This window comes from Gavialis gangeticus, unplaced genomic scaffold, assembly GCF_001723915.1.
Source record: "Gavialis gangeticus isolate Ggan-Ray unplaced genomic scaffold, GavGan_comp1, whole genome shotgun sequence".
Taxonomy (NCBI): domain Eukaryota; kingdom Metazoa; phylum Chordata; order Crocodylia; family Gavialidae; genus Gavialis; species Gavialis gangeticus.
In genome coordinates this window covers 68829053-68844304 of record NW_017729033.1, presented here as the reverse complement: position 1 = coordinate 68844304, position 15252 = coordinate 68829053, and the positions used below count along the sequence as shown (strand labels likewise).

The window sequence follows — 15252 nt, the reverse complement described above, 5'->3', positions numbered from 1 at the left end:
GCCGTGGCCCCTGCAGGCACAGCTGGTTTGCATGCAGGGGTGGTGGGGCTGGAGACAGCCCATCTGCAGTGTGGGAAGGAGGAGCAAAGGAGCAGTTCCTACCTATTCCTAGCTGGAGAGCTTGCTGGAATGCCTTTAAACACCCCCCCCCACACTTTCTAGCACTGAAAATGTCCCAGAAATTTGCAGCCCTAAAATTGAACACCTGTCCATACCCAAAGTTGCCACAAGGGCTCTTTCTCTATCCAGGGAGCAACAGGCAGCTGCTTCTTGGCTTCCTCTGTCCCCTGCTTCCCAGTCTTGCCAAACAGGTAGGACCAGGCAAGCAGCAGGCCCAGGGTCTTGGACTGAGTCAACCTGTCCAGTGCTATCAACTAGCTGATCAATGGGACCAGGCAGGGGGATGTACTCTGGCAGCTCATTGGTACATGGGCCAACAGGGAGCCAGCCACTCCCTGGAGGACTGTGGGATACTGGAGGACAGGAATTCTTGTCCAAGCGTCAAGTTTGTTGCAGAAAACCTTCCCATGAGTCGGCAGTTGCTGTTGTAATCAGTAACTCTTCTTTGTTGTGGATCCACCATTTCAGGGAGAGAGCAGATTTTTTTTTTTAGTGGGACAAAAGGCTTGGATGTGTGGCTGCAGGGTTTTTGTCTCACTAAAACAGTAGGGAAGGTGCGGCAAAAGGTGACATCTAAGCTCTGAGTTACTGTAAGGCTAGAACGGCCTGGAACATACGCTGAAGTCAGATTAACTACACTGAGCACAATATATTCTCCCAAACACTAAATCTAGGGGTAAAAAAAAAAGTTGCATCACCATTCTAGCAGAAGAGAGAGGTCAGTCTGAAAGAATGGAGCGTGGTCAAATGGTCAGAAAAGGAGCAAGCAGAAAGCTGGGCATTGTCACTTAACTGCCACCGACTTGCCAAATGCTCTTTGAACATATCAGTCAAACTGAAATGGAATTTATACAACTGTTACTAGGCATAATTCACAGGGCATGACTTTATCCTTTGTTATATGGAAATCTTTCTATGAAAGATGTTGAAGCAGTGCTTCAGCAGCACTTGGAGAACTACATAATCAGTGAATGTTTACAGAAAGACTTTATCCTTGTGAGACCTTTGAAGTACAGGCAAAAACAACAGAAAAGGCTGGTAGGACAAAATTCTGTTACTGAATAATGATTCTTTAGAGGAAAAAGTAAATTCACTTGTAAATATCAAACAAAAATATTCATTTACATGGTATAGAGTATAAAATTATACCTGCCTAAATAGCTCTAAAACCAGCACTCTGAATTCTATATTCTCAATAACTGAAGACAGCAGCATTATATAGAGAGGTCAAGCCTGTAACAGAGAGCATGACAACTCAGCTTAATACTTTTATTTGTAAGTTCACTTAGGAACAGAGACCAATTTGATCCAAACCAATAAGATATTAAATTCCTGTAAAGGTTCTAACAACTCTAGAATCGTTCTGACCAGATATCTCAAGAAAAAGCTTCCAAACATTTGAATGAGAGAAGTGGCCAGCCAGAAAGACTGAACTGAAAACAGCTGTCCTGGAGCAGATGTCAGTCTTACCCCAAAAAACAGGTGACTGACTAGATAAGAAAAATGCCTAATACTGCTGCTACATGATCTGAAGCGTCAGTTATAGACACTGGTGATTAACCAGAAGAATCTGGCTCAAACTTTACTGTAGTCTGCTGATGAAACTGCTATTAAAAGGGAAGACCAAAGTCATTAAAACTTTCTGAACAGCGCAACAAGTAACAGCTATCAGCAGTTTGTGCATATTAATTGCCACGTTTTAGGATTCAGTGCTGAATATATAAAAAAATTCTTGTCATTGATATAAATAAGAACTTTCAGCAAAGCAGCTTCTTTAATGTGTATATAGCTTAAAAGGATTAGTCTAAAGGTGAAGTATGGTCTTGTAGTAGGACCTCCTGGATCTTACTAGAGACAAGAGAATTCACTATATTTTAAAAGTGTGTACAACTCCTTGGTTTTACCTTAATAATGGAATAGAAGTAGCATCTTGTATAAGATCACCAGACCTTTACAGGCATTAGTCTGGTGCAAGTGACTCAAGCACATGATTCTCTTCTCTTAAGACAATGAAGATCAGCCATTAGGTACTTAAAATCAGGAATTCTATTTCCCCTAAATTATTTCTGAGAAATGCAGCTTGCAATTTTTTGCTGTATGTCTTAAGGAGAATGCTGGAGCTTTGCTAGCATTCTGTGTTTCAGTTGTTCAAAAGTAACAAACTTTTTAGCCTCTGTTTATAATACTGGAGTGTAAGGAGCGAGTGCAAGGGAGAAAAGTGACTTTTTTCCTAAAAACAATGTACTATTTAAAATACATCTATTCCACAAATCCAAACTGAATTTTCTGATTTATGTGAGAAATCAGAAGTCCCTGGATCACCTATCAGGATCTACATTTGAAAAAAATGCTTTCTGCTCATAGTGGAATGGGTGGATTTTTCCTCTTTTAAATACTTAAAACACGACAACATTATGCTATGTCGATATAGCCACTTCTGCTTTTAGTTAGTTTCTACATGTAACATTGTTTGGATCTGTTAATTTGTAAGGCAGAAAGAAGGTTTAACAGAGGTGAACAATTTTATGAGTTCTGTTGGAACTTGATAAGAGGCTGGAAGTGTAATTACCTCCTTTTGTAGATGGAGTTTGAAGGAACTGTTTGGTTTTGAAGGCAGCACGAGGCATAATTTTCTGCCTTTGCAGAGCTGTTGAAAGATAAGAAGTGTTATATTTGTCTATGAAGACAAGAAAACTCAATTCACTTGGGATTTTAGGACTACATCTGCTAGTGAAGCATCAGGAAAGAGTGAGCTAGTAAAATGCATAACAGTTTTCAAAGCTGTTATGACTCCAGAAGTGAAGGAGCTTGTTTTAGAGTGATGCTTTGTGCATTAAAGGTGTGCACAAGGAGGGTGTCAGAAACCGTGCAGTGCAAAAGGTGCAAATTCTTTACTGCCAAAGAAGCTTCTTGCAGGGCAAAAAACCCAGAAAGGAAAAATAATCAAAACACCAGAGAGAGAACAAGCCACCAGTAAACATGCTACAGCAACCTCAGGGCAAGATTAGGTATAAAGATGAAAACTAAGACTGGCTGTCCAATTTACCCTATGGGTAAGTTTGCATCAAAATGAATAGTTCGCCCTAACTCTTTCAAGACGGATGCCTAAAACTTGTCTAAAAATGCAAATTTGTCCTGTAAGACTGCTACATTTTGAAAGCATATTATTTTCCATTCTAACAAACTTAAAATAGACAGAATTGAATTCCCACAAATTTATTTAAAGAACTCAAGTTTTGAATCAAATAGAAATATCAAATCCAAAGTTGTGAGTGTCTTAATATGGCCTTACTACCAACCAAACCTCCAAAAGCAGCAGGTGGCAAACAAGAAACTGCATATGGACAGCAGGGATTCCTGAATTTAGTATATTTCCACTGCTACCTCCACTAGTCAGGGAAGCCTCTAGTGGAACTAAGGCCTTGTCTTCATAAAGAAATCACCACTAATTACACTAGCATACTTAAACAGGAGTGTACACATAGAGCCTCCCTCATTGTGGCCCAGAGGCCAGTGCAAAAGTGCTTTTACTAGTAAAGACTGTTCCCATACAGGAAAGGGAACATGCTCTTCTGATCTGAAGTTGCTGTATTCTGGTAAACCTGTGGGGGCAGGGCTAGGGGAGCTGTACTACTTGCTACTAAGTAGGTTGGTTTAAAAATTCTCTCTACGCAATTAACACTGGGGAAATTGTATGTTTTCAAAAATCTTACTTTCCCCAGTTCAAAAAAAAAAAAAAAACAAAATGGTATAAATTGCAGTTACTGCCAACAAGCTCTCTTCCCTTCAAAGTTAACAACAATTTAGGAAGTCAGGGGGAACACAGAAAGAGTCTCATACTTTTTTAGTCATAAACATAAGTTTATTAACTGCTGTTTTTCCCCCATGAAAGATAAAAGAAATAGTAGTCATAAATATAATACAAGGTGCTTTGTAGCTATATGCAGTAAGAACAGTCATTCTGGGAGGGTCTACACATACAATTAATTTAGACCAATAAACTCTGGAGCAAATTGCTCTGGAGTTTATTCGTACACACCACATGAAGCCTGGTTGGAGCAGTCCAGGCTGGCAGCGGACCCAAGGGGTCAGCCTGCCATCCCAGGACTGCTCCCCATCCCTTGAGTGCTGTGCAGCCCCTGTGCTGAGGCATGTAGCGCCCCAGTGCGGGGGTCCACAGCACGTGGAGATGGAGGAGAAGACAGCCCTGATCCACAGGGGCTCTGCAACCCTAGAGAGAGGCGAGCAGCCAGCAGAGTGGCTGGCTGGGCAGCATCTACATGTATCCTGTTTCACACAAAAAAGCTCTGCAGAAGAGTAGTACCTGTATTTTACAAGACCCTGCTGTGGAGTTTTAGTTGTGTGCGCCCTTACAGGGGCACATATGTAGATGCCAAGACATTTACTGCTCAGGTAATTGGCCAACTGTACAGTAAACTCGCCTTCTTTGTACCAGCTGGGATCTAAATTGCACTCTGCAGTGATGTGAGGGACTACACAGACACACAATAACTTAGCTTTATTACAACTTCACAATACAAATTTACTGTAGGAGTCCTTACCTTTAAAAAAAAGAAAAAAATCTTATTTTAGGTGGTAAAAAGCTGTTGTACAATAGACACCTATTCCATTAACAGAAAGAAAAGTAATGCAAAACATATCATAAGGCACATGACTAACTCTAGAAGTGAGCAAGAATTTTTAATATTTGCAGTCACGTTTTACTTTACATAGGGAATTATACTGTAACAGACCAAATGGGCAATTCACTCTACCTTACTTATTGCCTCTGCTTATAAGTATATTCAGTATATTATGATTGTTTACAGGTGCAGTTATATTCCCTGGTCCCTTGTTCAGTTAGACAGCACCCAGTCAAGGGCCTTTTCTTGTATTTTTATTCTAAAAAAAATATTTTTGAAGGTGACTAAGAAATCTAATTTTCCAATTTTTGTTTCACTGTATACTATTTAGTCAGTATACCTAGTTGGGTAGAAGGAAGCCATCCATTATCATCTTGATCTAGTAAATTTAGCCATTCTGATCTCATTCTGACGTATTATTTTGGTCAATATTTGTTACATCAATATTATTTAACCACATTTTTTTCTGCTAAAGCATTGCTGAAAATAAATTTCAGATTCTACAGCAGGAGTAAATGCTGAGGAAACAGTTTCATGTAAGGGACTACACCGAGTACAATGACAAAATTTTTTCAGCTATTTGTACTTAATGCACTTATATTGGATGTTATTTATTTCTATCAATATTAGTTCCATGAAGAAGAAATTAAAGATGCATGTAAAATGCAACAAATAGTATTTAAGATGATGCATTCTTAATGTGCAATGGTTCTAGGTTCAGCAATATATCAAATCAACCAAATCTACAGTAATATAGCCAGTCCATTGCTTGCAGCAAAAATTTGAATTTTTACTCTGTGTGCTCTAAACAGCTTCATCTTGGCTATCTGTAATCAGAGGTACTTTAGCAGAAGTAAGGCAACTAATTAAGCTGTAGAAGCTGCACTCCATTAAGAATTAGAAGTATATAACAGCTTTTAAGATTTTGCAGCAATGGATTAAAATGTAAAACATTGCTAGATAAGTTCAAGCAGACATACTATGAACTTGATTTAGTACAACGTATTTGGCTTCTATATGAAGCCATCCTTAAAAAGTTTACCCAGTAGCTTTTCAATTTACGTATCATGAGAGAGAAAATGACTGGAATGTATAAAATTCCCTGCAGATACACACACCTAAAATCTACTGTAACAATTATTCTCTGACAGATGGAACCCAAGTGTATCTTATAACTTGCAATGGAAAAGAAAAAAAAGCAGCGGCACCAGGGAGGGCTTGGGGGCTATGGCCACCCCTCTGAGCCCCAGTGCCACTGCTCGCCCCACGCACTCTGCGGCAGCTCTGACCCCCTTGCAGCGCAGCGCCTCTGCTGGGAAGTGACTTGTGCTCCCAGGAAACCAAGAGAGGGGCTGCTGCCCCTGACAGAGTCGCTCCCTTCCTTGCCGCTCTAGCAGTAGGGGCAGGGACGTGGCCAGAGGCCAGCAGGGACCTTCTAAGTGAGGGGGCACAGAACAGGGTTATTTCCCTCCAGCATCCGACGAAGGGGGCAGGGAAGGAGCTTAATCCTCTGCTTGCCCTGCACAGGGAACGATCAGCGGTGGTGGTCAGGGCTGGCAGATCCTTGCTGTGGTTCCCCGGGGGGCAGAGTGGGGAATTAACCCCCTTCCTGCTCCCTCTGCCTCAGGGGGTCTGGCTGTGCCCTGTTCCTGCCACTGGAGGAGCAAGGGGGGAACGCCAGGCAGACCCCAGCCCAGGTCAATGCTGGTGGGACAGGGGCAGTTCACTTGAACCTACTGCAGGGGCTGGCCATGTCTCCCCCGCCCCCACACCCCAGCACAGCTTCTCTGCAACTGAAGGCTGCTCTGGTGCCCCCACACCTCCCCCTCCCCAGCTTCTGGCCTGAGCCACTGCAGGCATTTCCTGAATGTCTATTCACTTGCAAATTGGTTCAATCTGTGCAGCTTAGGCTAACCTGCAGAGACTGAATTGATTTAGGCTTCAGCTTTTTGAATGTCTGCCCCTAACCCAGTACACCAACTCCTTCGCCTTCTACAGCTCTAGAATGATTACAAGTGTGTTTAGAGGCACATTCCATCCACCTACTCTTGGATTAGACATGTCAAAAGCTGCCCATTCAACACTGAATATAGTTGAGAAATTGCCACCTTTAAAGGTCTTACTGCATTCTGTATCATTTTTGATTGCCAGCATCTAGACAGCATGTTCAGTATTGCAGCCAGAACAGATAAGCAGGTAAATTAGCTTAGGAACAGCAGATATTGACAAGGAAAAAGGTAGTGACCTCAGGTGGAAGTTTAGCAACCTCACAAAAGTTAAATTCATGCAAGATCTGCAGGTAAATATGAAAGCTTTGGCTCCCAAGACCAAGGAATTCATTGCCATAAGAAAACAGAAACAAACTTCTGAAAGTTAGCAGGCTGTTTGCCCCAAGTGAAAACATTCTGTATAAAACCAATGAAACAAACAAAGAAAAAGCATTCAAAAACAATTCCAGGAAATTGTATATAAAATATAGGACTTTAGGGGAAAAAAGGAAATATATTTTGTCCATACAAGATAAATATCACAGTACATACTGTATTTGTATACAAACCTTTTAAAAATGTATTTTCAGTGGTAACAGCAAGGAACCTATAAAGGCTAGATGTCTGGGATTTAATTACGGAAACCCACCCTATGAGTAAATGACATTCATTCCAGAGGAAATTTCTGAGCCTCTTTGAAATGGTTCACATATTAGACAAGCAAATTAACCTAATGATTTTTCGTGTTTACTACAGTCACTAATCAACAAACCTGTTTCAACAAAGGCTTCCATCTACTTTGGATTCTGGAGTGAAGATGAAACCCAACTGTGACTAAACATTACTATGGCTTTACAGCAAGACCAAACAGCAGAATTTAGGTTGTGAAAATGGTACTATTGCTTAAGTGAACTGTACCTGGCCAAATAAGTTGGAATCACTGCTTTTCAGAGCACAGACCTCCACTGTGTAACTATGTCCTACAGTCCTTGTTACTAGATGCACAACTGGTATATGGTATCACTTCATTTGAATAGGTTCAGTTAAGCCAACCATCTCAGTTGTTGTGCTGTGATTGTCTTTACTTATTTACAATTCAACCAATTTGCATCACCCATAAGTTTGAAGAGCATTTTTTTTTATTTTGACAAGCCAAACATAAATGAGATTTTATCAACTGCTTTTATCAACATTTGCGATTTATGTTCTTTCTACACATTTAATTGCATTTTCCTTCACTTAAAATTCCGAACATTAAAACCTACAGACTAGATGTGTTATCCTGGACCACCACATCATGTATGAACATTTGAAAATTAAAGTAGTGTTGTTGTTGCAGGTGCAGAGCTACACATTGTCTAATATTAAAGTTACATCTGAGTTCTTCCTGAGTGGTTGATCCTTCAAAAGGAGAAGACTGCAAAGCAAAATACAACTTTCATTTTATAGTTCCTTGCTGGGTGTCCCCATTAGCAACTAACATAGTACTGGCTGGTTTTTGCCACAGAAACGCTTCTGCACAGAAAAAGTTACTTGGATCCTTCATTGGAGAGGTAATGAAACTTCCAAATCCTGCATCTGCACAATTCATCCTCCCCTCCACTTTTTTTGCTCATAAGTGACATGGAGAGAGAAATATGATTGTATGTGAAAATAAGACCATTTTAAATAAGATTAACAGGTTATAACAGTTCAGTTTTCAGCATCTTAAAAAATCGAAGTGTTAGGTTTCCTCAGTTGGGTGAGCTACAATATAATGACACAGCAAAGAAACCAAGACAGTTTTCATAAATCCTCTGAAAAGGAAAATGCAACAGTATAAAACACTGAACAGTTTCTCTAGTTATTTGTAACTAAAAAATATTTCTGCAGTACTACACAGTCTGGAGTGTAGGGATAACATTCTGGTACATGCCCTTTTATTGAGATATTACCTACAGGCAGTCCTTGACTTACACCATTTTGAGTTACAACATTTTGCACTTACAGCATTTATAAATTGACACTGTTTCAACTTTACAAGGTCAGTTTCAACTTACAATGCTTGATCGAAAGCAATGCAATGCCATGCCAGCAAACAAGTTCGCTGTTTCACTCACTCCCCTGGAGAACATCTGTCCAAACTTCCTTGGACACTTTCTTTAAGAAAGCAGACAAGACTCCAGAAAAACCTGCAGCCAAGACTCCTGAGAAGACTCCAGCCAAGAGCCCTTCAAAAAGTCCAACCAAAAGCCCTTCAAAAAGTACAGCAAAGTCACCTCAAAGAAGTCTGTCCAAATCAATATGATTGCTATTTACAATATAAATATATTAATGTAGCTATGTTACTCATCTATAATTGATCAAGAACAAAATTCTGGGTATTTTTGGGGAAAATAGGGTATTGCGCCTTGGTTCAGGAACCAATCCATTTATAACATTTTTCTTATGAGAAAATTGGCTCCGAGTTACAACATTTCGACTTAAGACATGGTTTTCAGGAACTAATTGTGTCGTAAGTCCGAGGACTGCCTGCATTCCTTTTTTGAAGGCAGATTGCATGATTTTTATATATAACCAGTGTTCCATGTAATACTTCAATAATGTTGATTTTATTTTTTGAAGAGGAAAATATCAGCAATCCAAGCAAGCTATCACAAGTAATTTGATGCATGATTCGGAAAAATGTGATGAAGAAACTCTTTCATTTCAAGTTTCTATAAAGGTTTTAGAGGAGGAAGAAAATAAAATTATGGAAAAGGTGGCGAGTTTATGCACATATATAATCATTTTAACTTAGGAGAAGCGCTAAATGTTGAAACAATCTGTTTTTGCTAAATGTCGTGTTAGTTGGTATTCAATCTGATGTCAGATTTGCCTAGTGATGTCAGATTTGTTTACAAATCAAGGTTAGTATCTCTAAGCTCTCCATCAAGTGATTTACTTCACCATGAAATGGTAAACAAATCATCTCTCTCCAACTGATTCCATAACATGTGTTTACAATATCACTGTAAAGATACTTACTGGCTGAGGCTTGAGGTTGAATGCGAGGTATTCCTCCATTTGGCACTTGAAAGTTTGAGTCACTTCTACTGTTTTTCACAGACTCAGCTTGGATGTTAGATGTCCTGGACAGGTTTGGAAGACTACGTCTTAGTTTTTCTGTATCAAAAATTAAAAAAAAAAGACACCACAACAAACGATTTGATGCACGGGATTTACTATATTTACCATAACCTTGGCTGACTTAAAATACTACTCACATGAAAATTGATGTTGGCTAGCTAAATCTGCACCGTAATTTAAGTGGCCAAGCTTGCAAGGCTATATTTAGACAGCTCCCTAGTGTTACTGTCCTATAGACTATTTTCCTGTTTATCAAATACTAAACATCCTGAGCATGCATTCTCCTTCTCATCAAATACTTAGCAATTTTGTTGTATAGTGGCAAATGTACTATGCCTCTAAATTAACAGAAAAGGAAATCATTAGTCTGCTAGTATCACTATGTTTCATCCAGCAATTCACAAGTCCTTCTGTAGGATTTTACAGTACATTCAGTGTTTTCAGAGGGCCAAAAATGTATTCCGAGGTGTGCGTAGCATTACATTAATAATTAAATATTGTGGTTTCTCTTGCACCAAGATGGCTCTATTTTAATATAACCCTGTGCCATAATAGAGAATAAGAGGTCATTGCATTTTCAGTCAGTTTGAGCATAGTCAAGTTAGCGTTTAATTGCAACTAATTTAGACTTATTACTTGATTAAGTCATCCGACTGCAAGCAAGCCTAAAGCAAAACTGATTGAGGAACTTTGCTTTTTCTCCCTAGATGCTTAAGTGATTCACCAGTAATACCACACCATATTGTTTATTTTAAAGATTGCAAAGTGATAAAGACTCATCTACAGCACTAACGTCCTACTTTTGTACTAAACCCAATTAACTTGACATAAGAGCTTTTTACCTTCGCTTTTGACACTGCTAGTCTGCAAATCTGTAGGATGGCCTTGAAGTGAAAGACGAGGTTGCTGCAAGCGGCTAATCATGGGCTGGGGTGACGCTCTACTGTATTCTATGCTTCGAGCAGGTGATCGAGAACGAGGGGAATTCCTTGGAGATTGTTTCGGTGAAGGCCACGGAGAAGTGCGTGGTGAGGGTGAAAACCTATTTACGGCAGGATGTACTGTATGATGCGTACCATCTTCTTCATCATCTAAACTTTGTGCATCAAGTTCCTGATCACTAAATGTACCCCGTCTCATAGAATTGCAAGAGGAACCAGAACTACGTCGAGAAGCAGTAGCTGCATATTCTTGTCGAAGACCTGTGATCAGAAAGAATGGTGCTTACCTATGTTTAAACTTGACATGGTATGTAACTGTTCATGCTGTCACCCCTGGCAACCCCATTTCCTGCTTACTTGAAGCTTCAAATTCATTCCAGATCAACAGCAATAAAAAGTTATTATCCAACAGTTGATAATGTATGTGAAATTAAGTACTTACTTTCAATCCTTCTACTTCTAGGGTCCCACAGAACAGACCTGTGCCACTCATCTAGCCTGTGGAGCCATGACATCCAGCCCAAAGTTTTACTCCTTCCCCACCCCCTCAAACAAGCACAAACTGCATCCTAGACTGTTTTGTGAATCACCTCCTTTTCCATCAGCACCACTACACCCAGTGATGACTACAGTGATTACATGGGAAAATCTCTTGCTAAACAAACATAATTTAGCAGTTGTAAAGAAAGGAAAAAGGAAAGCAACATGATCAGCCAGTTCTATACAGATTACCAAACAACAGTTTGAGAACTGCTGCCCTACTGGATGGGTAACCAGGATAATAAACACCTTTCAGGGTTCCATGAGAAGGCTAAAAATATGAAAGTACAAAACTTTGATCAAAATCAACCTTTTTTTTGTTGAGGATGCCTGCATTACTGTTCCCTCCACCCATGTTCTCATTCTGTGGACTTTATTCTTCAGCCTTTGAGCACTGCCAAAACAGGCATACTCCTAAGATGCATGCATCTTCAAGGGATACCAGCCAGTCAAACTAGCCTCTTTTTTTTTTTAATACACTATTCCACTGGTGCCCGACCTTTTTGCTTTGTGGACCAAATGAGTAGTGTCAGCTGCCTCTGTAGGCTGGACTTGGCCTGGGGGGTGGGGGGAAAAGAGGTGGGTGGGGGAGGAAGAGAAAATCAGCACCCCGATTCTTATCTGTTTACCTGGGGCAGAGGCAGGGCCAATGAAGCCCTGATCAAGATGTGCATGGAGGGAGGGTGAGGAGAGAACAGCCCACCCTGGATCCCAATCTTGGACTGGAAGTGAGGGCATGGGTGAGGTGGGGTGAGGGGCAGAGCATTGGCCCATTTTGATGTACGGACCTGGTCCTGATCCTGTTGCATGGGTAATGGCCCAGGTGAGACTGGACCCCATAACGCACAGCTACCATCATTCCTCTACTGTCAAGTTTTCCAACCTGTGGGGATCCCCGTGGGCTGGTTGTCATGACTCCACAGGACACAGTTTGAGCATCCTGTGCTATTCCACTGTAAACTATCAGTATGCTTCTCCTTTCTTCCACTACTGACAGACAGGGTGGCAATGTGTTTTTATTACAAATTCACAGACTTGAGTCCCAAGTCTCACTCTCAACTTGTGCCAAAAGTACCCTCAAGTTAAATCAGCTGTAAATGCATACCTTGCCATTTCGACAGGGAAGTCAAAAATGGTCCAAGATGATACTACGTCTTCTGATCACTGCCTGAAGAAACTATGCCTAAGCAAGTACTGGAACATTTCTTTTTCCTTTTATCCCTAAAAATAAGAAATCCTACAGCTTCCTTTGCCTCTAATCTGGAAAGAGAGGATCAGCCAGTCATTTATCAGGAAAGACCTGTTTCTGCAATTGCAATACAACACTCTCCTCTGCTCCCTCCACAATCCCTTCAAGAACATATGTGCAATATTACAAGTACCCTTTTAAGAAATTTTCTCCCAAAATGCAAAACGAATCATCTGAAGCCTTGGATTCCTCATGTAGCAGTTAATGGCCTTAAACTATTAGGGCAATCTCCTTGATTGACTGTGGCAACTCCTATTCCTGTGCCATTCTTTCCCACATTGCTGCCTAGGAGCTCAGCAGAAGACCCACAGCAGCACATCTCTTGATTAAGGGATTCTACAGTCCTCTTGCATAAAGCCATGCACTGAATCACGCAAGCTTCCCCAGCTGACAAATACGCAGGTTTCAGCCCTATTCCACAGAACCTTCCTTCTTGGCTCTGTACAAACTTATTTTACCTCTACCCCAGAAAGCTTCATTTGGTCACATGACCTGCCTGTCATATGACTTTGCTTATGATCTCTACCAGGGGAGATGATCTGAGTGGGCACATGTGGGACTAAACTAGTGGTGTTCAGCCTCTCTGGCCTTGTGGGCTAGATGAGTGGGACAGGTCTGTTCATGTGCTGGATCCCACAGGTAGGGTTGGTCCGCATGTGCAGCCCCACAAACTAGATTCCCCCTGCAGCACTACCCTGAGCACCAGATCTGCCCATGGCCCAAACTCGCTTGCTGGATCCAGCCATGGAGTTACCACACACTGGCATTAACTGGCACGCAGGGCTGTCTCATCAGGACCACAGGGCTCCTCACAGGTCCAGAAATTTGATGGCAGGGGAGTGGTGGTAGCATTAACTACTGCAGTTCTGGCAGCAATTAACGCTGCTACAACTTCCCCAGCTGCCAAATTTCTGGACTCCTGGGGAGCTCTACAGGTCAGATGCCGTGACTTCAGAGGCCATATCCAGCCTGCACACTGGAGGTTGAACATCACTAAACTAAGCCCATCAACCCTTGAAGGGTTGGTCAGTCTCCACAACTGCAAATTAAAGGAAAAGTCCTGTAGGCAAAATACTTACTTTCTTCCTGCATCCGAGCTAGAATTTGCACATCTGTAACATCATTTAGCTTGTAATTAGATCCAATTGAGTCTTCATCCATTTCCGAAGCACTTAATTCACTGTCTATAGAGGACTGTGGGCTTAGTGGAGGATTTCTATCTGCTGAACTTTTAAAATGACCTGTAAGAAAATGAAGAAAAAGTACAAGCTAAACAATGTAATGCTTTGTACTACACTGTGCACCATGATAGAGGAAAAAGTCTACATGCTCCCCTTCACAACAACAAAAAAAGCTAAAAACTGCAAGATTGGGTGTCACTAACAGCTAAAGTACTGTTTTGAAAGAAAATAACTAATATTATTTACAACTTCCATTTTGAAATATTTTATTGAAAAAGCCCAAAAAATAAAACAAAAAGCCAGTGTTCATACAAAGACAGTCTTACCTTGGTACAACCCCCCTCCCAAAAACCCCACAAGCAGAACGTAGGTAAGATTAATCTATTTCTACTTTTGTTGGTGTTCACACTTTGGGCATCTGCACTGGACTTCTAGGGTACAGAATCATAGAAAACATACAAAATTAGAACTGGGAAGGAGCTCAGGAGATCATTTAGTCCAGTCTGCTGCTCAAAGCAGGTAACTTTCAGCCTTTGCTGGAAGTGCAGTATCTGCTCTCCTAGTATTGCCTGTTCACATCTTTGTCTGCTATATCTTATGTTTATAAAATACCCAAGAGGTATCCCAGAGGTTTATACAGTAAGTATATTAAATCTTTATTTAAATACCACACTCAGACAATAGAGATCTCCTGATATATTTGATATATGCAACATGTTAAATTAGACACTTATACCCTAACAGCTTAAATATAAAACAAAGTCATTAGAATTTAATACTTAAACATGTAATTAGCTCAAAAACCTATTTATTCTCATACGCACATTAGACAAGGCTGCTTAAAACAGTTTTATTAGTCAACATTTGTAGAACTTAGCTTCCTGAAAGATTCTTTCCCAAAATAGGTCTGCTATTGTCACATCTGCCTTTTAGTGCCTGTGGTGTATCATTACTTAATTACGTCTGTACTGCAATCAAATATGTGACTACAGGATGTGTAGGATCACCCAGATCTCTAACCTAGCTAGTCTGGGTTACAACTGCAATAAACAAACTGGAAGCATGAGCTTCAGTGTAGGCTGTTCAAATTCAATGGGGACAATAAACACTTTGGTATCTAACCCATACTGTCATATCTTTGCTGCAATTTTTACTCAAGTTAACTAAACTAAAGAGACCCTGGGGTGTGCCGACAGATGCTTAAAAAAACCCAAACCCTCCAACTTGCAGTCTAAATACCCATTGTCAAATTTCCCCAAAGCAGAGAAACTAATAGTCAGTGTCCAAGATAAAAGTAACATTCTGTCAAATGACTGCATATATGCTGGAGACCGAAGTCTCACTCCAGTACCTTTCCATTCACAACCTCACCCTGGGGCTGTGGACATGCATGCATTTGTAGTACTACAAAAACATAGTATTATGAGGAGCGTACATCTGTGCACAATCCCCTGGCCTGAGTGCTACAAAGCAGCAGCCAGG

The 15252-nt window shown here is 40.7% G+C and overlaps 1 protein-coding gene across 3 annotated transcripts in view; it reads right to left on the bottom strand.

The window, feature by feature from the left end:
- Positions 1-15252, bottom strand: part of SLAIN2 (SLAIN motif family member 2) — a 74625-nt gene that overhangs the window by 13033 nt on the left and 46340 nt on the right. For 2 of the 3 annotated variants that reach the window (XM_019526230.1, XM_019526229.1), the window contains 4 exons: positions 13669-13830; positions 10702-11061; positions 9758-9895; positions 2690-2767 (listed from right to left, as the gene is read on the bottom strand). In XM_019526230.1, the coding sequence (XP_019381775.1) occupies positions 2690-2767; positions 9758-9895; positions 10702-11061; positions 13669-13830 (738 nt within the window). The remainder of the gene's footprint in view (positions 1-2689; positions 2768-9757; positions 9896-10701; positions 11062-13668; positions 13831-15252) is intronic. The other variant, XM_019526228.1, reaches the window with a different exon arrangement.